Source organism: Chelonia mydas, chromosome 13, assembly GCF_015237465.2.
Source record: "Chelonia mydas isolate rCheMyd1 chromosome 13, rCheMyd1.pri.v2, whole genome shotgun sequence".
Lineage (NCBI taxonomy): Eukaryota > Metazoa > Chordata > Testudines > Cheloniidae > Chelonia > Chelonia mydas.
In genome coordinates, this window is record NC_051253.2 from 27,797,113 (window position 1) to 27,819,051 (window position 21,939).

At 53.4% G+C, this 21,939-nt stretch overlaps 1 protein-coding gene across 2 annotated transcripts; it reads left to right on the top strand.

The window, feature by feature from the left end:
* Nucleotides 1-781: 781 nt before the first annotated feature.
* E2F1 (E2F transcription factor 1) lies at nt 782-20,643 on the top strand. 2 transcript variants are annotated; one of them, XM_043527099.1, is made up of 7 exons: nt 782-1,427; nt 7,207-7,297; nt 8,490-8,709; nt 10,867-11,019; nt 12,882-12,996; nt 13,482-13,677; nt 16,441-20,643. In XM_043527099.1, the coding sequence occupies exons 1-7, from the start codon at nt 1,197-1,199 to the stop codon at nt 16,689-16,691; spliced, it is 1,257 nt and encodes a 418-aa protein (XP_043383034.1). In that variant the 5' UTR covers nt 782-1,196; the 3' UTR covers nt 16,692-20,643. The 2 variants fall into 2 exon arrangements, with proteins under 2 accessions (XP_043383034.1, XP_027675349.1); XM_027819548.3 differs by having other exon boundaries at nt 784-1,427; nt 13,482-13,686.
* Nucleotides 20,644-21,939: the final 1,296 nt, after the last annotated feature.

Consider the following 21,939-nt stretch of genomic DNA (forward strand, 5'->3'; position numbering starts at 1 on the left):
TTCATTAACACAGTTGTGCAAAATTATAACAAGAAACCAAGAAGGATGGAGATGCAGTGCTTCATAGAAGGCTTGAGTAGCCAACTTTAATTTGGGTGATTTTAAAACATGAGTTAAATCTAATACAATGGTCATGAAATTTTTCAGGTTTTTACTATGGTTCACAAAAGTTCTTTGGCCACCGAGACTGTTCAGCTTCTTGCAAGGGAAAAGCTCCCTGTCAATACGTGCGGACCAATGTACCGAGCGGACCCCTGCACTTCGCGTCCGCGGCTGCCCGTCCCCGCTGGATCCCGCTCTCCTGCCCCGCCCGCGCCACGGGAACGGAGGGGGAGGCGGGGCGGAGCAGGCCCGAGGAGCTGGGAGCGGGCGCGGGGGAGCCCCCGGGCAGGGGAACGAGCCCAGGCGGGGAGATCAGGCTGCGGGGAGCGGGGTTGAGACACCAGCCCGCAGCGGCGCCGCTCCAAGCCGGGCCCGGCCGTGCCGCCCGGCCGGCCCCGCCAGCGCTCCTCGCCCAGCGCGGCGTCCCCCAGCTCCGCGCTGATTGGCCGCGCTCCGCCCCCTCCGTCCGCGCAGCCGCTGCGATTGGGCGGCTGTCAGAACGTTTCGCTCGTCACCGCACCGCCTCACGGCCCTCCGGGTCGTAGCCAATGGGAAGGCGGAGCTGCGCCTCAATCCGGGAGCTGCGGCCAATGGAGAGGCGGCTCCCCGCCAGCGTAACCAATGGGAGCGCGGATGCGCCGCTCCGGTCGCTTTCGCGGCAAAAAGGATTTGGCGCGCAAAGGCGTGCGGGGCTGGACCAGCTGGGGACAATACCCGGGGCCGGGCCGGGGCGCGCGGGCAGCCGAGGGACCCCCAGCAGGGCGAGCAGCCGGCCCGGCGGCCAGCCCCGCTTCGTGCCCTGCGGCGGCCCCAGCCCAGCGCTGAGGCTCCGGGGTGCTGCCTCGGCGCCCTTCGCTCCGGGCCCCGCCGCCGCCGCCGCCCCGGGTGGTGGCGGCGCGTCCTCGGGCCTCGGCCCTCCCTGAGCATGGGACGCGTGTCCCGGGGCCAGCCCCGTCTCCTGCCGCGGGCCGCCGCCGCCGCCCCGCGGCCCAGGGCCATGGCCCTCTGAGCCGGCGCGGGGAGGGGAGCAGGGCCGGGCGCGTCCCCCCACTCTCCCCCGAGCGCCGGGGATGTGAGCGCCCGCCGCCCGGACCATGTCTCTGGGGGTGGCCCCGGACGGCAGCGCCTGCGTGGCCGACTTGGAGGCTCTGCTGGGGGGCGCCGGGGGCCTCCACGTGATGGAGCAGCAGATTGTGATCATCTCCACGCCGGACGCGCTCCCCACGCCTGAAGCGGAGAGCGAGGCCGAGCTGCTGCTCTTCGCCACCCCGCAGGCCCCCCGGCCGGGCCCGGCGGCGCAGAGACCGGCGCTGGGACGCCCACCGGTAACGCCACGTTAGCTCTCTGGTTTGCAGCTCGGGAGCAGCACGGCTTCCCCCCCTCCCCCCTCCCCGGGGATCTCCAGGCGCCCGGAGCTGGGCGGGCTTGGCCGGCTGAAAATCAGGCCCTTTGCTACCTGGAGAGCACGCGAGTTCTTTCTGCGCGTGTATTGCCCCCCGCCCCTTTCCCCCCTTGCCGCTGCTAAAACTGTGCGGGGTGAAACGTGGCAGCTTTGTCACAGCACGGGGTAATGCTGTATGGCCAGAGGATCCCCTGATGGTGCTCTACAGGGCCCCGGAAATAAAACAAAGAAAGGAAATTGAGAGAAACTTTGCGTCAGTGCAGGGTAATCCAAGGAGGGAGATGTAATAGCCCAATTTCCCCCATACTGTGGTCATTGGCTCTACCCTCCATGAAAATAAAGTGCTCTGGGATCTTTAAAGGGCCACCTGTGGCCAGGGCCTCACTTTTACAGATCATGGAAAGAGAGGGCGCTTCTTGCATTCAGCTGTCCTAGATACAGTTCTCTCTGGTGCTAGATAAGGCAAGTAGCTGGCCTTGGTGTGCCTGCTGCTCTTGGTCTTCCGGCTTCATGTGATAAAGCTACCGAGTAAGGGAGGAACCGGCAGTACTATGTGAGTGAGGCCTGACATGAGATTGGTTGCTTGTACAGTTTTCTGAGTCTGTTCCTGATTCAGCATTTCTGCTGTTAATCGTTTACAGGGCTAAGTAGTGAGGCGGAACAGGTTCAAATGGGACATGTAAATTCTGGTTCTGAAACAGCTGTTAGCCAACATATAGGAGTGACATACTGTGGTACAGTGGAGAGGAATGATGATTGCTTTTGAAAATATGTAAATTATTAATGGCGTGGAGGGGGTGTTCTGAGAGTGGACATACATCAGTCAGCAAAATGTCTTAAAGCTCCACTTCAGAACTAAATCCATTGAGTGGACTCTATCTCTACACACTTCTCAGATTGTTCTCAGATCTCAGTTTGTTGTGATGACCCTTTAATGTCCATGACCGCTGTCTGCAGTGTTATAAATGCTTCAGGATATGAAAGCCAGAGTCTTGAAAAATTCTGCTTGTCTAGTGTGGGAGTGTAGGCATACACAGTCAGGCATGTAACTTCTAAATAATCATTAGGATAAGCTATGGTGAGCAGGCATTGTCTTCTCCAGTATCAGCAGAAGAGGGCCTTCATTGTTGTTGGAGCCACTGGATGCTACTGTAATGTAACAAATTCAGACTGTGCTGTGAAATATGCAGGGCTGACCCTTGCACCCATGCAGACACCCATTGTCTTCAATAGGCTTCAAGCAGAAGTCTGCCCTTGCCTTGTTAGACCCTGATTTTGCACCAAGAACTGCACGGCTGAACCAGCAGAGCCTTTCCTTTCTTTTGGTTTCCTGAATTGTTTTCATAAGGTTGATTTAGATGCTTAAATGATTCAGACTAGCACCTGCAATTAGACTGAGGCTAAAGCAACAAGGGCTTGCAGTTCTCCTCCATCAGGGCATAAGCAGATCATTGTGTGGGATCCTTCTTTACTTGTGCACTTTTAAGATGGGGTTTTAAGCCATCATCTGGCATTGGCGATGGTCAGTGAGTGGATCTGTCCCAGAATAAAATCCCCACGGTTTTAGTTCAGTAGAGATGGGGGCGGGGAACAAAGGAGTGGAAGAGGAAAAGACCACAACATGCTTTGCTAGTTAAACATGCCATCTTCCAGAGGCCTCTCACTGTAGTTTGAGGGACTTTAGAGCTGATCATTTGTTTTTTTAACTGTTTGGGTCAGGAATCCATAATGAGTTTCCCTTTCTGGTGTCTCCCTGCTTGTGGTGGGGAGTGGGTGGGTGGTTGGGATGGAAAGGTGTGGTTGGTCCTCGGTGCTGTTGTGCTGGAAGCGCTGCTGGTTTGTGTAGTTGGACTGACGTTTCGAGGTAGATCCTTGTTTGTGAAGCCACAAAAGTGAGCTGCTTTTCTCCTAGCTCTTTGCAAAGTGCATGGGAGCTTCCTCTGAAACAGTCTGTCTCTGATTCTTTAATAAGCAATCAGCAGCCCAGTGCCCATAGGCTGTTCTGCACCAACAGCTCTGGCGGGGCTGCAGCCTGCTGCCTGCGGGCGGTGAAGCTCTAAACACCCTAGTGTGCATGAGCAAAGGGGGCAGAACTCTTGTTTTCTGCTCCCATGGGTGCTTCCCAGTAGTGCACTGGGATTTCAGTATCTTAAACTGACCATCAGCTGTGTAGGGTAGTGAGAGTAACTGCTCACTCATTCCCTGATCGCTTAAGTTGAGATGCTTTGGGTAGGAGGGAGTTGTCTAACCTATCTCTTTCTGTATTGTCGGGCTGTCCCGTCTGGTAATAAAATAGGCCCCAATTACCGAGTCTCCTCCTTCCCAAATGTGTCCTTCGTGACCTAGATCATATTGCGCTAAATGAGGCTAGAGGCAGGTACAGTCACAATGTACAAAGTCTTAAAGTTCTCTTGAACCTTAAACTTCTCCTGACCGCCCACGTGGTCCCAGGCAGTTAGCTGGAGCGCTGGTCTGAGCTGGAGCTTTGCCTGTTGGCACCATTGGATGATCAAGTCAGGTGCTCCACTTGCTACCCTGGAAAGCTTTGATCTCATAGAATCATAGAAGATTAGGGATGGAAGAGACCTCAGGAGGTCATCTAGTCCAACCCCCTGCTCAAAGCAGGACCAACCCCAACTAAATCATCCCAGCCCGGGCTTTGTCAAGCTGGGCCTTAAAAACCTCTAAGGATGAAGATTCCACCACCTCCCTAGGTAACCCATTCCAGTGCTTCACCACCCTCCTAGTGAAATAGTTTTTCCTAATATTCAACCTAGACCTTCCCCACTGCAACTTGAGACCGCTGCTCCTTGTTCTGTTATTTGCCACCACTGAGAACAGCTGAGCTCTATGCTCTTTGGAACTCCTCTTCAGATAGTTGAAAGCTGCTATCAAATCCCCCCTCACTCTTCTCTTCTGCAGACTAAATAAACCCAGTTCCCTCAGCCTCTTCTCGTAAATCATGTGCCCCAGCCCCCTAATCATTTTTGTTGCCCTCCGCTGGACTCTTTCCAATTTGTCCACATCCTTTCTGTAGTGGGGGGTGCAAAACTTGATGCAGTGCTCCATATGTAGCCTCACCTGTGCTGAATAGAGGGGAATAATCACATCCCTCAATCTGCTGTTAGCCTTCTTGGCAACAAGGGCACACTATTGTCTCATATCCAGCTTCTCACCACTGTAATCCCCAGGTCCTTTTCTCTAGTTGGTTTGTAGCTTATATCCTTGTGTGTGGCACATGAGCTGGGTACCAGTTAAAGAACCAAGCTCCCTACTCACACTAACAAATCCCATCCCATTAGTAACTGGGTGCAGGGTCCCAATAAGACACCCAATGAAATACTTGCAGATGGGGGCCCATAGATAATCCTGTCTTGCGTCTGTACCTTTGTGAATTGCATGAAAGGAAAGGGATTGTGTTATGAGAGAACAGCAGAAAGTGTCGGCTGCAAGGTGGGTGACTCAGACTGGGCGTTTGCAGCATGATGAGTTATAAAACATCGAGCACTCGTGATAGCTTGCTCTTATAAATGCTGTTCACATGAAGCAAGTGGGTGAATGTCTCCCAGTCCTATTTTGGTTTCTCCTCTTCTGGGGCACATCTGCTTAGCAAGGACTCCTTGGCTTTGAAGTGTTCCCAAATGGCTGATGGCAGGAATCCTTCAGCAGCTTTCTGAGGCATTGGAGGAATAGTGCAACCTTCAGATGCACTTAGACAGCGTCATGTCTTCTCTAATTGGATCCCGCTGAACTCTAGCACATGGAAAATGCTTTTGGTCTCTAGCTTGGTGTTGCCCCCACATCACTGAAAATGTAAAACCAGGGCAAGGGAGAAGGGCAGCTCCTCACCCCAAACCCCCTGCCAGTTCCACATCAAACTTTCATCAGAGGCAACCTGAGACCAAACTGAAGAACGGATTTATGATGAAGCATTTTAATAGTGCCAGTGCTTAATTTGTAATTAAAGAGTTGCTGGGGCTCAAGCTGGGCAGCCAGAGAGCAGCAGCTGCTGGCCAGGCACCCAGCTCTGAAGGCAGTGCTGCCAGCAGCGCAGAAGTAAGGGTGGCATGGTATGGTATTGCCAACTTACTTCTGCCCTGCTGCTGACAGTGGTGCTGCCTTCAAAGCTGGGAGGCTGCTGGCTGGGAGCCCAGAGAGCCCAGCCTTGGCAAGCCCTGGCACAAATTAAGCACTGAATAGTGCCCATCACCAAAGTGTCAGACAAAGGGGAAAGAGTCCAGGAATGGTCGAGATGATGGTATGAGGGTTTGCTGAATGCCCAGTTCGCATATGGATGCTATGGTGACGGGTGCTGTAGAAATACCTGTTACCGGGTGCGTAACCAGCATGCAGTTCTAAGGGCTGATATCAATAGTCATAAGGTGATCACATGGAGTCAGAAAAACATCCTTGCAGCCCCTCTGTGGGGCTTTCACGTCTCCGCACTGAGCACCAGAGAGACAGGCTGCTGAGTCAGGTGGCCCCTGTGTGTACGTGATGCCTTAAGTTTCTGAGCGTGGAGTGAGTTGTGGAAGCTTACAGCAAGGAGGCCTGCGCCACACAGTTAAGAAACAGAGCTGGATCCCTAACAAAGAAGTGCCGGAACCTGGGCAGGGGGAGGCCCTGAGAGGGAAAGGGAGGATCTGGGAGGGCAGTAGGGGAGGCCTGAGGGAGCAGGGAATGACTCCCCTCAGGATCCGTCCCATCCTTACTTGCTTGGCTTCAGTTCCCCATAGGGTGGCCCAGCTGTTCAGTCGGCCCCGCTGACCAACTTTCAGTATTGCTCAGCTTCATCTCTGCTCTGGACTCTGAGTCTCTGGCCCCGTGCTCCCCCGCTTCTCCCCCCAGTCCCACCTGCAGTGTCTCCCTCTGTGCTGACCTGGCACCTGCTAGCTTGGAGGACGTTCTGCAGCCAGGGAGGGAAAGGAGCTTCCTAGCCCGGCACCAGTAGATGTACAGGAATGCTGTTCTGGCTCCTAACGGAAGTGCTAGAACACTGTTCCAGCACAAACCCACACACTGTTAACAAACCATTACATGGGGGGCAGAATCTCTTAACGCACCGAGGCCACACTGATTCAAGTATTCTCCCTACCCCCATAGGTGTTGCACCTGCCCCACTCTTTTGCCTAGTTGGTGGGATTTCCCTTTGGTTGGCTTTGCCTGTCTGAAAGGTTAAATGCCTGCAATTCAAGGTTCTTTATCTAAAAACTTTTGGTCCTGCTCCAGGGGATGGATCACTTGATGATTACCTGTTCTGCTTATCCCTCTGGGGCACCTGGCATTGCCCACTGTCGGAAGACAGTTTACTGGGCTGGATGGACCTTTGGTCTGACTCAGTATGGCTGTTCTTATGTTTCTTATGTTTTAACTGCTATTGGGGTGGTGGTTTGGCTCCATAATGCAAAGTCTGGTGACACTCTGCAGTTAACATTTACCGTTAAATACCAGCAAAGCCATGTTGGTCTATGCTGAGCCCACCAGTCCGGCTGCTGATCATGATGGTGGCTTCTGCAGGAGACTCTTGCTGGGAACTAGGCTGAGACCAAACTCATATTGCATAGGCCCAATAGCTGACTGGTGGCCATGACTTTCAGTTGGAAGTAATATGGCTGGAGCTGTTGGATCTCCACTCCAGGGGTAACCTGCAGGGGAGGTGATCTGTGGCATGCTGTTCCTTCACAAGCCTCCTTCTCTTGCAGGTGAAGAGAAAGTTAGATCTGGAAACCGATCACCAATACACAGCAGAGAGCATCCAGACATCCCGGGGCAAAGCGAAAAACCCTGTCAAAGGTACAGGTACCACTTTCTGCTGCCTCTACTTGCTCAGAGTCCTTACCAGCCACTGCATCTCTTTTCCAAATGGCCTAACGGGGCTGAACCCTAGCCAAGCTGAGCTATGGTGGTTGGGACTGTGGGTCAATGGAGTCCATTGCCCTCTGGAGGAGATCAGGTCCTTCAGTGTTGCAGCACCTACCCCGTCACCCACTGCAGCCTCTCACCTGCCCCGTCACTCTGTGCAGAGCCAGCTCTGGGACTGCCTCAGCTGGCCCAAGTCTACTGAAGGGTGGTGGGTATAAATTCAAGTCTCTTGGGTGTTAAGTCCTGCTCTGCCTACCCTGTTCTCACTGGTTTGGGCATAAGTAGGCATGCCTCCAGCAGCTGAGTCCCTGCGCAGCCTGTTCTGGCTTGTGCTTTCCAGTAGCCCATCTGGGAATCAAGCTGCAGGTTTTTAGTGGCACTTCACGTATCTCTGGAATTGGGCTTGGGCTCTTGAGTTGTCTGGTGGTGAAGACAGACTGTTTCACGCGTTCTGGCCTGCCCCTTGAGGCTAGAGCACTTGGGAACCTCATGGGAGCATTTGTTTCATGCCATCATGTTATCCCACTGGCACCAGAATTAACATGCTGTATGCAGAGCTTGGGATCCCAAGTCTTGCCTGGACAGACGAACTACCCAGGTCTGTGCCAGGCTGTCCTGCAAAGGGCTGGACTTCAGCGGTGGATGTGCAGCATGTGGAGAGATGCAACGCTCCATCTTAAGTGATGTGAAGGGAATGTTGTGAATGGAACAGGTCTGGGCTTTGGTTGTTAAAGCCGTAACTGATTTGCCTGTGGGCATTGTCACAAGGATCGAAAATTAGCTGAAGGACTGTAAGCGAAGGATTACAATGGCAATGAGATTACAGTAAAGTGGGGTCAGTGCCCAGATATCAAATGGAAATGATCCTCATTAATCTAGATGAATAGGGAGTAAAGGGGTTAAACCTGCAGATGCTGGCAAAAAAACCTAAAAAACAAAACGCTGTGTAAATGGATCACAGCGGATCCTGATGTTAGAGTAAACATGGGAGCCCCCAACACTGGGCGCTGAGCTCCTTTCCAGTGGGGGCCAGGCGGGTGTGCTGAAGGAAGACTCCACTCACTGAGTTTTTGTGTTGTCGCTTCTGTATAAATATGTAACAAGCAACTTTAATTGCTCGCAGGTGTGAAATCTCCTGGGGAGAAGTCCCGCTATGAAACCTCTCTGAACCTGACCACCAAGCGTTTCCTGGAGCTGCTCAGCCAGTCACCAGATGGGGTGGTGGATCTCAACTGGGCAGCGGAAGTCCTGAAAGTGCAGAAGAGGCGGATCTATGACATCACCAATGTCCTGGAGGGCATTCAGCTAATCACCAAGAAATCCAAGAACAACATCCAGTGGCTGTATGTATGAGCACCAAGCTCTTTGTTGTGTGGCCAGCGTGGGTATAACTGGTTGGGACTTTCTGAGCATGTCTACATGGCAAGCAGAACCAATGGCAGCTATGGCACTAAAATGTGTAGATGTTTGGGCTCGGGCTGGAGCTCAGACTCTGTAGCCTAAAGAGCAGGGTGGGCTTGGCTTCAGAGCCCGAGCTCCAGCCTGAACGTCTACACAGCTATTTTTAGCACTGCAGACTCGGACTCATGCTATAGTCCTGGGCTCTGAGGCTCGTTGCCACAGGATTCTGCTTGCCATGTAGATGTATCCTTAGATTCCCCTTCATGCTCCATATTCCCAGGCACTGGTCAGTATGTGAGCTCAACTGGTGCAGTCCTCCAGAGCTGAGTCAGAGGCTAGAGAGCTGCATTTTTTGGCTGTACATTTAAATGCCCCAAGTGTACTGCCCTTAATGCATTAAAATGCTTCCACTAAGATACTAAAGTGTCTGTTTTTCCCCTTTCCTCCAGTGAGTTCTCTGGGAACTCCCCCCTGGGGATTTGGACTTCAGAAGGGGCCAGTTTTGTACATAACTCTACAGTTTGTTGACCCATGAACAACCCTTTACTGTCCTCAGGTGCCTTCTGCCTGAAGTCTCAAAGAGCTTCACAAACAAGCCTTGCAACTTCCTTGGGAGCTGAGCCAGCATCATTCCCATGTTACAGATGGGGAAATCGAGGCATGGGGAAGTGAGTTGTCTAGGGTCACACAGAGAGTCTGTGACCGGATCTGGAATTAAACCCAGTTCTGAGTTTTAGTCAAGTGCTTTAACCCTAATGTTTACTACATAAAATGCTCTTTAAAAAAGAGTACTAATTTGCATGAAATCAGAAATTCAAGTGCAATGGCAGAGTGGTTAAGGCACTTGATTATGATTGTGAAGGTCCTGTGTTCGAGGCTCGCTCAGTCCCACACTGAGGTTTACCCAACTGCTGAACAGGAGCCTGATCCATCGGGTTAGGGCAGTCAAAGGGGGTCAGACATGAAGCTGGCCGCATCGCATTACTCCCTTGTGTACCATTGGCTCTGACACGCTTCAACCGCATCAGCTCAATGAGCCAATGGCTCAGGGTGACTTTGACTAAAATCAAAATAAACTTACCCCACCTTGCTAAAAATGTTGCAGGGAAGCACGTTGGTCTGTATTTTAAAGTAATGGCAAGTCTTTTGCTTACAATAGTGGGTGCAAGGGCTTGAGCCCTCAGCCCAGAACACTGGAGAATGGCTCTATTGAACCTGTGTCCAAGCATCTGTCTGAATAATGCCCTGGGTGAAGCTCTGTGAGCAGTTCCCAGTTCTGAGCACCAACTGGCCTACGTCATGTGTGGCTGTTGTATTTGCACCTGCAGCATCTGAATTTCAAGGATAGCTCCAGCCCGTCCCCTCTCAGGCTAATGTGGTCGGGGGGTGTCAGGCCTACAAGATTGGCAGCGTAGTGTCCATGGTGAATGTCCCCTAGTGGCTGGCCGTGCAGGAGAGGAGGCTGTGCCTGCTCTCTCTCCCCCCTCCCCAGGAGTGAATGCTGTATTGAGGATAGCCTCTAGTGCCCCGCCATGGGGCTGGGCAGGAAAGGAGTGAATCACCCAAGAGGCTGTGGTGCAGCCCCTCAGTGTGCAAAGCCGCTGCCCCTTGGGAAGGCAGGCGTTTGCAATGGTGGGCATGGGAGACCCTGCACTTGGGTGCATGGTGGGGGCACTGATACAGGAGGGGGTGTGGACCTGTGCTTTAGGTGCACTTCCCTTTGTGTTGAGTGGTGTTTAGCACCTGGGTTGCTACTGAAAACAAATAGTGGCCATGGCCCTTAAGGTAAAACTAGCTAGAGCCCCTTCCCCAGTCCTCTGCTGTGGCCTATCTGATTGGCACCAGATGGCCATGGTGGAGGTGGAATTCCCTGCCTCACCTTTCCCTGTTGCATGACTTAATTTCGTGGCTTGCCAGCTGACAAAGGGGTTGTTGCCAGAGAGCACAGCCTCATATGTCTATGTGGGAGGGGACACATCATGGGTGTGGTAAGGGGGCAGGTGGCTATGGATGAATGTAATCCCCACACCTACAGTCACTCTGCAGAACAATGGCAACCTGGACCGGAATACGACTGACCCGAGTGTTCTGTTTCCTAGGGGCAGCCAGTCAGCTATGGGGAACACCAGTAAGTACCAGGTGCTGGAGAAGGAAATCCATGACCTTCAGGTGGCTGAGCAGCAGCTGGATGACCTCCTCCAGATGTGCACCGTCCAGCTCAAGCTCCTTACTGAGGACCCTGAGAATCAGCAATATCCTTGTCTGAGTGGGGCTACGGGAGCCGCTTTACTGTGTAGTGAGATCTGGGAGCTGCAATGCCTGTTCCGTATGGCTCTGTTCTAATAGCTTCCCAGCGACCAATCTACAGGGTAGCCTCAAGGAGCTAAACATGCCTGGCCAAGGGGTGGTGTCTTGTCTGTGCTTCCTCCCCTCTGAGCTGATGGAAGGCCCTGTGCCTGGAAGGTAGTTTTGACGGTTGATCTCAGGCTGGGCTCAGGGCCCATCGCCTTAAGGAGCAGCAGTGTTGAGTTCCTTGCTCCATGTGGCTGGGAGCATGCACCCTAGTGTGAGTGAGGTGGTTGCTCTGGCTGTAGCATAGTCTCCACTGACCATCTTGTTCAAACCATAGAGAGCTGCCTATTGTCACAGTTCAGGTGATACCAGCCGATTCCTAACCTAATGGGGGAATTGGGTAACTTTATCTATCCTTAAAGGGGGCAAGCTAAAAAGTCTCAGTGTCTGCATCTGTTACTGTGACGCCCCCCCGGTGCCTAATGTGGAGAAGGGCTTTAGAATTCGGACTCCTCATGGTTCATTCCATTGATTCGTTCTTGGGCATTTTGCTTAGCATGGGCAAATCCTTTCAGCTTTGCTTTCTGGTTCAGCAAGGTCTGGGCTGTGAACGCTGGTGGGGGAGGCAGGTTGTTTGGCTCAAGCCAGAACTGATTATATCTAAATTTCTAGTGTCGTGGAAACGTTTCTGTTCATGTTGAGGTTTTGTAAAACTTGTAGTAAACCAACACATATGGGGCTGGATTCCTGCCCTGTGCTGGCTGGTCTGCAGCCAGGGTGCCGTTCCTTTAAGCTTGTGGCTCCGCTGGTGTGTTTGCATGCTCCTTTGCAAACCACATATCACTTCTGCTCTTCTCTTTAACGGCTCACAACTGTTACATGTCCTACAGGACTTTTTTGTCATAAGCGGTCTGTGGGCTGCCGTTTCTACGCAGTGGAGTCATGCTTGTTAGTGAAGGGTGGGAGGAAGGGAGAAGCCATTGCTCCAGGTCCTTGGCAAGCAGCAGCTATTCAGCATCGCATGGAAGATCATTTCAGTTCAACCTTTGTAGGCAACCAGCAGTGAGCATGCAGACCTGCATTAATTCCCCATCCCATTCTGCTACCTGATTTCTTCTCTACTGTGCCGCCCAAGTGCTGCTGCTGCTGTCAGAAGTTCACGACTGCAGCTGGGAATTGCAATGCACGAATGCCGCATCTGGGCCTTTGCGGATGCCAGTATTCTTAAATCACTAATCTCCTGCCCTAAGTCGGGGCTGGGGGCTCAGGATTTGAGTGGCTTCTCAACCACGTACATCAGGCATCTGCCACTGTCACATAGCACAAATAATTCAGACAACTTCTGTCTCTTGCAGGGCTGTGGAAAGGGGTTGTAGGCTTTGGAGTTGGTCACGGGGATGGGGCTAGGTTCCCTTACAGCTCAGATACTGTGTGAGCGTGTGTGTGTGTGGAGATGCTATAGTTACACTGTAAGCAGTGATGACTACCAGGGTATCAGGTAGAGCGTGGGACAGACATGTATGAACATCTCTAACACTGGAGAGGTTAGTATGTTCCTGCCTTGAGTGCACTGTCAAACGCGAAGTGCTTTGAGCATCAGAAGTGCACCTCTGTCCTAATCACTGCACGCCATGGAGTAAGTCACTGCCTGCGTGTTGGTGAGTTGAATGCTTAGGCAGCTGCTTGTGGTTAGGGTCTGACAGTTCCCCAGCTCCTGAGTCCCACTAGGTATTGTATCCAACTTGTAAAGCTGTCTCTGGTCCGGACGGAAGGGAACAGCCACCAAACAGGCTTTCAGTGAATACTCCTTGACTGAGCGCACCTCTGCTTACGTGACTTGCCAAGATCTCCGCAGCATCGCGGACCCCTCTGAGCAAATGGTGATGGTGATAAAAGCCCCTCCAGAGACCCAGCTGCAAGTTTCAGACCCAGCGGAGGTAACCCCTCCCCCCACACCCCTTCCCATTGCAGCAGTGCCCGGGGCAGTCGTTCTGCAACTGGCTGTCCTACCTTGTCGCGTTGCTATGGGCAGGGCTCCCTGTTTGTAGATGCCTGGATCAGTGGGGGCAGTAAAGCCTCCTGCCCCATGAACTGCTCACCTGACGCTAACCCCTCAACCTTGGCAGCCTGGGTCACTTCACGCTGCCTGCGTTTGTGCTGCTATTCCCGGCAGGGGCCCGAATCCCCTACAAGGGGCTGGTCTCCTGAGCTTAGCAGGCCATTACCCACGGACGTTGCTTGGTGGCTCACTCCCCCTTTGGGGGGCTGGTGGCAGCTGGCAGGTCTGTGCTTTCTGGCATGCCTTGCCCTGCTCTCTGGATCTACGGTGAGCTGGCGTGACTGTGGGGCATGCAGGCCATATAAGCACTCAGCCCTTGGCAAGCCCTTGCTATTAGTGGTTCTTTTTGCTCTTCTCTTCCAGGCTTTCCAGGTTTCCTTGAAAAGCACCCAGGGCCCCATCGACGTGTTCCTGTGCCCAGAAGACAGCTCTGGGGTCTGTAGCCCAGTCAAGAGTCCTTTCAAAGCGACTGCTGAGGAATCATCCCCTGGCTCTTCTGAGGCAGCAGCATCCCCGCTCCTGCACCCCACCCAGGATGTGAACTTGCCATTGCTGCCTGGTGAGCAAGGTGTGTATGGGCGCAGGGCATCTTCCCCGGTTTTCAGAGCCTGCTTCGCAGTTGGGGAAGTGCATTGTGAGCGTGGAGGGCTCTGGCAGGCTCAGCACTAGACACAGCTCAAAGGGACCCGTGGTTAGTGGGTTCTGGGTGCTGATGGAGCTGCAGGGTTGGAACAATCCAATTGCACTTCTGCCAGCCAGGCAAAACAATGCTCAGCTTCACAGAGTGTGTCTCAGACCAGGAACGCACCGTAGTAAATATATAAGGAATTAATGGGGACAGGGGGAAATACTGTCTCCGTTGCACAGTGTGGGTGACAGTTGCAGATGGGTATTGCGTACTGTATCTGTAGTGATATTGCAGGTGCAGGGAGGGTCTGACTGACTCTGATGACTGGTAGGCTGTGTCTGGCGGGCCAAAGCATAGCTGATGACGGCTCAGGGAGAGGACCTGGCAAGCGGCCCAACCCCCAGCCACCCACTTGGATGACTCAAATGGACAAACAGGTTTAGTCAGGACTATAAATCATGGCTGCTCAGCTGAGACTTGGGAAGAGACTGGTTTCTAAGTCCGCTCTGAAAACTCCCTGTTGGGCTGGATGCTCCAGCCCTGGGAGCTAGGGGCTGGGAATGGAAGTGACGCCTTAGCTGTAGCACGGCTCACGCATTGGGATCCCAGAGGGGAAACCCAGCCCCCTTGAGGATGCTGCTCTTTCCCAAGGCCTGTGTATGTAGCGATGGAGCTGCTCCCCAGCTTGGCTCTGCCTGAGCAACCCCTTGTGCGTGTGTTTGGCCAGGTTTGCCCTCGGCCACAGTCACTCCTGGGTGGGGTTCACCTGCCTTGCCCTCTAAATCACAGCTACGCTTATCGCAGGTACAGACTGGTGGAGGGCTGGGCCCCAGAACTGTGCTCGTGGCTGAGGCGTGCCTCACTGAGTACGTGCCTCCCCGTCCTCGGAGCCACACTGCAGTGAGGAGCATAGCCAGACTAGCTAAGAACACTGATGGTATTTTAGGGGTGGGGAGATTCCCTCTCCCTGCCTCAGTGTCCCTCTCCCCAGCCTAACTTTGTCCGCCACCCTGGGTTTCAAGGTACAGGCTCTCCGCCCTGGCTGAGCGCTTGTGCTGTTCCTCTGCAGAGTGGTAGGTGTGCTTCCTCCCCGTTAGTGAAGCTGTTTAACCATGTGCGGCGGGAGGATGTTTGCTCCCCATTCCAGTGCCCATGACGGGGGCTCTGATTATCCCCAGTGGCTTGGGGTGGGGGGAGGGGGACCATTCAGGACACGAGATCTGGAGGAACACCTCGAGCTGTCCCCGCAAACAGGAGCAGGCAGTGCAGATCTGGAGTCAGCGCTGTAACGTGTTCCAAGGGCAGGGCCCTGCAGCGTCTGCCTGCTCTCTGCTGGGTGGGTGGCCATGGCCCAGCATGGAGATGGCTGTGCCGGGTCACTGCCAGGGGTTGGCACGCAGAAAGGAAGGCTGCTGATTGCCCAGCCAGCTTCGGGAAAGGGCATTTTCAACCAATATTCTCAAAGTAGTCGTGGGTCCCACACTTAACTCCTTCCCAGCCAAAGGTGTGGAAACCTCCTACGTTGGTGGGGCAAATGCTAGAGCTGATGTCTGTTCCGGACGCCACCCAAGGCCACTGGCAGCTCCTCCATCTTACCTCAATGGAGCCTTGCCCGGGCCCCAGTCTCAGCTGGTTATTAGGAGAGCCAAGGAACTGCCCCACCCACAGCCCAGACCACCCCCGGGGGCTTTGCACGCACATGGAGCAGGGGAGGATCCTTGCGACACCCCACACCAGGGCGGCTGAGGGGCAGAAGAGCAGCTGCCCAGCTCTCTTAAGCAGCACCTCTGCTTAAACAGTTCCACCTACTGCTCCAGGTAATGCCAAACCAGCACATGCAAAAGGTTTCTCTGTAACCTTCCCCCAGCAGAGGGAAGCTACCTCGCTAGGACTGGCACATCCAATGTGAAGAGCAGTAACCTGTCCTGCTTCAGAGCTGCTAGAATTCAAACTAGGAGTGGGCCTTAGCTGTGGAATGATAACTCATGGCTGAGCTCCCAAAGCCCCATCCAGCCCCTCTCTAATTAAAGCCATCACCTTGGTGCAAATGAACGGCTGACTCTACTGGAGCATTGACAGGTGCTGATATTAGACACTTGCTATTAATTACATAGCAGGCGCCTGGCTGGGGTTAGGTCTGCATATTAATTGAGGAATGCAACTCTTTAACCCTTCTAGTGAATAGGACCTGTCAAGGTCCCCAGACTTCTACCGTAGCCTTTCACTCCAGCCAGTGGAAGGCTAGTTCTTCCCTGATGTATTTTAAACCAAACCTGTGTTCCTGGAAGACCCCACAAACATGGCCCCTGGGCCAGGTTATTCCCCCAGGAACAAGCTGCAGTCTCACGTGCAGGGAGCCAACAAACTCACAAGTCTCTGGTGGTCTGGCTGCTGCTTGCCATCATGTCTCTTTTGGACCTGCTTGTAGGTAGCGAGCTCTTGGAGGCAGAGCTGTCTGTGTGTCCATACAGCACTGAGCACACTGGGGCTCTAACTAGTGATCAGACCTTTCTGGGCAGAGCTGATGGGATGATGGGGAGGTTGATGGTCCAGTAGGAAGATGCTGTAGCCCCCATGGGTTGGGACAATGCAGCAGCCCTCTGCAGAGGGGTTGGTAGCCTGGTGGGCTACCCTAAAGTGCTGTCCTTCAGCTCTGCACACCCCGTCTCAGTGACCCATTGCCTGTCTCTGCAGAGCCCCTCCTGCCTGGGGAGAGCGCGCTGCCGCTGAAGTGCGCGGCCGATGAGGTGAGTCTCTCGCCGCTGGCCTCCGTGGATGCTCTGCTGGAGCAGAGCAAGGACGACTTCTCCAGCTTCCTCCCGGACGAGTTCATCAACCTATCTCCACCCCAGCCCCAGGATTACCACTTTGGCCTGGAGGAGGGCGAGGGCATCAGCGAGCTCTTCGACTGTGACTTCGTGGACTTTGCGCCCTTGGACTTCTGACTGCCTCCGGTGGAGCTGCTGTGCCATGAGCGCACAGCCGGGCGGGGCCACTCCTCCTGGGTGCTGATGCCTGAATGTGATGCTGCAGCTGACTCCAGCTCTGTGGCTGGAGGCGGCTTGGGACTCGGAAGCAGACACGCTGGAGATGGGCTGAAGCAAATGGGGTTTGTAGGTAGTGAATGTTATGGTAAATGGCTGCATGGGTGAGGTTTGCTGGAAGGGGGGAAGGTGTGGGAAACCTTGCAACCTCTCCCTGCCGTGCTCCAAGCCCTCCTGGGAATGCGAGGCGCTGTCGCCGTCTCCTCCCACCTCACGCATGTGCCTTTCCTCCACAAGCCCGTTCCCCTGCGGGGAGCTCTGCTTTGTGGTCCATGCCCCCGCAGGGATAGCCCGTGCGGCCGCTGCCATAGTAACAAAGGCCGCTTAACTTATTCTCCCCTAACCACCTCAGACTCTTGCCTTAGAGCTTCTGTTGTTGTGGGCAGGCCCCTCTCACGAGCTGCAGAGCCAGATACGTCCCTCCTGCTGCAGGAGCCATTTTTCCCCCTCTCGCCTTAACGATTGTGAGTGACGATCTTTCTGCTGAGGAGCGACTACCTGGCCCTGCGAGTGCGGCCCCTCTAGAGCACCAGCGTCAATGAGGCTTTGCTCTGCTAGTCTCCTAACTTGGCTGTGGGATCAGCAGCAGGAGACGTGTCTCCTGGCTTAGCTGCAACATAGCACCGATTCCCTGTAGGCCAGAGCTGCCTCCATGGTGGTAAGCTGTCTCTTGGCCTCTCCTGGCAAGGCGTGCCCTCATTCAGGAATGTAAATAGTAGTGACAGGGTGGCCTGCTGAGGAGTGCCAGTCTGGTGTGGAGTACAGGGGAACCGCTGTGTGTATGTCTGCCCATTGGGTAGTGCCTGTGACCAGGTTCTGGCTTATGCCTCGAAAAAAAGGGTGGGGTCTGTTTAACAGCCAGCTGGCTGTGGCAGAGCCCCACTTTCTGACTCCCCATGTAAAAGGGAAACGTGCAGAACTGAAATTCCCAGATCGGCCGTGGGGGCTCCTAGATCCAAGTGGGGAGGGGCGTGCAAAGGCCAGATACAGCATGACACTGGCTCTTGGTTCTAAAAGGTTCCTTGTTAGAGCTTTAAGGAGAGTCCTGTGTAGATTGACTTTATTTATTTTGTGTGGTTTTGTTCCCGTGGGGACAGCTCTGATTTCCCAGGTGGAATGTGTGAGGCTGAGCTATGTTCTGTAGGAATTAGCGCTCTGCTAGGAGTTAAATAGGGTGATGCTTTCCCAGGGCGGAGCTGTTAGTACTGAGGGGATTTTGTTTCAGAGTGGGAGGCAGCTGTGGTCTAGAGATCCTGACAAAAAGCTAGGAGTCAATTCCCAGCTCTGCCACAGATGTGCTGGGGCATGTCACTTAACCTCCCGGTGCCTCTGTCTCCCCTGCCAAACAGAGCCCGGGAGACTGCCCTGCCTGTGGCAAAGTGCTGCAGGATGTCCAGATGGCAAGTGCAGTTTGTTATTTATTATTTATATGGTCTAGAAGGTCCATGTGAGGCTTCTGGAAGGGGTCTCTGTGTGCTTGCGTGTGTGTGTGCGTGTGTCCCCCCCAAGCAGCGACTGCCAGAAGTAGGAACTGTGGGTGGGAAGGAGGCCATTTTGTGTTCTGTTAGGCTAGAGAGTGCCAGCTGTTAAATACAGAGTCGCAGAGCTCCTTTCATACAAACCACTTGCAAAGCCGGCTGGTAGGTGAAGGGACAGTGTGGGAGCTCACTAGCTGGGGTACTGGACCGGAACAGGGGGCATTGTAGCATCTCTGTGAGGTAGAATATGCAACTGGTGGGAAGGGAAGCTGGTGGGCTGAACGGGCTATTTATTGTAGACAGGAAATGAGTAGCAGACGTGTCTGATAGAGGGGAAGGGTGGGGAGGCGAATCTGAGGCAGGAGGGAATCTCTGCCTGGAGATGCCGGGGATGTGCAGCGGAAGCAGCTTAGTCATGGAAGGGAAGTGGGCGAAGAAGTAATAAAAAGGAAAAGTGAAGCAGGCTCCAGGGAAACCTTAGAGGGTTTTGTGTTCCATGTCGAGTGGTGGTGACCAAATCGGACCCTTCCATGCCCAGCCGTCCATTGGGCATAGGCGGGATGGCAGCCAGTGCAGCTCCTGTGTGGCTCTGTGCTTCTCTTGCCAGAGAAATCTGGCAGATGAGGCCCTGGCCTGGCAGGGGTTTTCTCACTTATAAAGAAATAGGGATCCTTTGGGTAGGGGGAGCTCTGATCTGCCTCAGTTTCCTCACTCTGTGTGCTGATGTCAACGTACCCAGGTCATGGGCTCGTTCTCCTAACATCTCATACAGATGAGAAGCTCCACAGACCTGGCCCTTTCCATTGGAGGGCCCACACCTGCACTCCTGGCAGAGTTGGAGGGAGTGGCTGATTTGTTGGCTGGTCATGAGCACCCAAAACTCTCGCTAGGCCTAGCTGCATGAGGAAGGCAGGCTGGAAGTGCTGTAACTGGACCTGGTTCTACCATGTAGAGCATTCTACCCGTTCTCTCCTGTACCTTAATTACACTGCTATCAGCTGCAGCTGAGTAGAGCAGAGGAGATAGGTTCTCCTGGCACAAACTCTAGTAGGGCTGTGAGGCTGCTGCACCAAAGCTTAAGCAACTAACCGTCAGGTATGACCCCTGCTGGCTGCATGAGTCCCGGAGCCATCCCAGACTCGGGAAGATAGATAATCTACTTCCCAGCACAGGGAGCTGCAGCTGACCCTGCCAGTAGCTCGAGTGAGCAGCACGTTCTGTTGGCTGAAGTAACTGTTGTGGTGGGGTTCCCCCCCTTGCTTCAAAAGTGGGATCCTGTGTATGGAGTGGATTCTGAGAGCAGGTGGGGCCAATGCAAAGGCTGTTCTGGGGCAGCTGCTTTTGCTGACAGAGTTGGACAGGCCATGAACCAAAGCTTTCATGGGGTTGGCAGAAGGGTAACGCTGGCTATTTAGTGTAGGGATGGGTGATCCCTGGCGGGTCAGATGAGCATGCACGGTTTGGGGTTCTCATGGGATTCCCAGGTGCTTTCTGCTCCCTAGAGTGCTGTGAGCAGAGCCGCCCGCAGGATTCCAGCTGGGGATCAAGGCCAAAGCACGAACAGAGGCTCAGAAAAATGGGTGCGCTGGCGTCTCCAGGCTGCTTCCATGTGGGTCTTGGGTAAATCTCATCCTGCCAGAACTGTCACCAGTAGCCTGTCCCCTTCCTGGATGTTGTGGAGGGCTGGAGGACCAGCCAGGTCCCCATCCCAATGCAAACCTAATGCAATTAGCTTTGACATTCCTGACATGCACTGGAACAGAAACTGACCAAACCTCGTAGAGGATGATTTTTTGGGGTGTGGGTGGGTGGGGGGAAGAGGATAGAATCCATGGTGTTGTTTTGGCCTAAATGTCTGGAGACTTGTGCTGGTGCCCTGGCTCCCCTCTTATCAGGGAGTTATCCAGGCTTAGCCAGGGAACAGTTTGTTGTGGTGTTAAATAAAACTGAAAGCACAACAGAACAAGGGTTCCTCCAGTTCCAGTGCCCAGCCAAAGAGGGAGGTGGCACAGGCCTCTCTGCTGAAGGGGATTATAGGGCTGGAACAGATCTCAGTGTTGCAGGTTGGGGTACTGGGGAAGAAGAGGTCCAGGGTGAGGGAAAACACCCAAATGTATGTTTGTGGGGAGAAGAAAGGACAGAAGAAAACAGAAGTGGGTTCTCCCCCCCTCCTGTCTCAAGTGCCTGGGCAGCACTGCCTCTCCTGCTTGGGCAGCTGATTTTCCTGTTGCATCCCTGGACTCCTATGTTGCAGTTCCTGGTCTTTGAACAATTGAATCCACAGGTGGAAACGCATTTTCATCTACCGCCTTTTAACGAGCTTTGTGTACTGTTGTGCTTTGTGTTTTAATAAACATTTCTACTGAGTCTCTGAACTCCTGGCCAGTGTCTGTTCGTCTGTTGGGGGGCATGGCAGGTCACTGGACTAAATCCTCATCTGCTGAGAAGCCAGAGGGCTGGAGAGGGCCCTGGCTGGGCTGGCTCACCAAAGTGCTGTAGCATTTCTCTGAGCACTTCCCAGCTTCTACACTTCTAGTGCCCAGCCCCTGTGGGTCTGAGCTGGGGGAGCAGCAGTGCACAACGAGTGGCGGATGGCCCTCTGGCACTTTTGCTGTGTCTTGTGAGAGCCTCAAGCTCTCTGCACTTACCACCTGAGGCGACCTGTTTCCTGCTGAAAAACTATTGTACATATGGGGATGCAGGCAGCTCCGTTCAGTCCCAGGGACTTCAGCATAGCTAGGCTATGCCTTGCCTACAGTCATGCACTTGATCTTGGGCTACTGTTCTAGAACGCTGCCCTGCCCCCTCTGCAGTAACCTTGGTGCTTCTCAGCTGTAGACCTCCCAGTGCTTTACAAAGGAGATTCAGCTTCATTATCTCCATCATATAGCTGCGTACACAATAGCTACACCGATGAGGTGACCAGCCCATAGTCACACGGGAGCAGAACCAGGTCTCCTAAAGCCCTGTCCTGTACCCGATCTTCTGCAGCACACGTGCTGTCGGGTAGCAAGGATGAGTAAATAGGTGCTTTGGAGATGAACAGTCTTCGTTCTGTGCTTGCTCCAGACCCCCTCATGCTAGGTTCTGTACGATGATGAGGAAACCTAAGCACTACTATGACCATTGCAGGCAGGCGCCCTGATCTGCTCTTTGCATTAACTCTGGGCAAATACCTATTGCTGAAAAGATTTTCCTCTTACTGATTATTTTCAAAGGCATTCACCAGTGAATGGTTTATACAGAGACCCGAAATGCAGAACTCACTATAGGCAAACAATTCTAACCGTTAGGGCTAAGCCTTAACAAAATAAACAAAAATCCAAGTGTCATGGAAATTGTAAAAGAAAAAAGCTTATGTTTGCACACAGGCACACGCAGTCATGGAGTTACAAACATTCACTTAGTTTTAGTTAGCAAACCAAATAATTCAACATGAGGCCTCACGTGAAATGCTGCTCACAAGGAATTAGGGTGTTTTGCTCTGTAGCTCAACTCTACACTCCCCTGAGAGGCATCAAAGAAGTTAAAGATTCCCAAGCATCATCAAAGCCCAAGATAAGGTAGGGTTTTTTTGTTTTTGTTTTTTTCCTGATCTTAGATAAGCTGTAACTTAGCAGGCAAAAGAACAGAAAAAGCCTGAAGAAATAAACGTGAATTTATTCCCCCCC

Coding starts and splice junctions, on each gene's coding strand:
- E2F1 (XM_027819548.3), top strand. CDS start 1,197: ATGTCTCTGGGGGTGGCCCCGGACGGCAGCGCCTGCGTGGCCGACTTG. Junction 1,428..7,206: donor CGGCGCTGGGACGCCCACCG/GTAACGCCACGT, acceptor CTTCTCTTGCAG/GTGAAGAGAAAGTTAGATCT. Junction 12,997..13,481: donor AAGTTTCAGACCCAGCGGAG/GTAACCCCTCCC, acceptor CTTCTCTTCCAG/GCTTTCCAGGTTTCCTTGAA.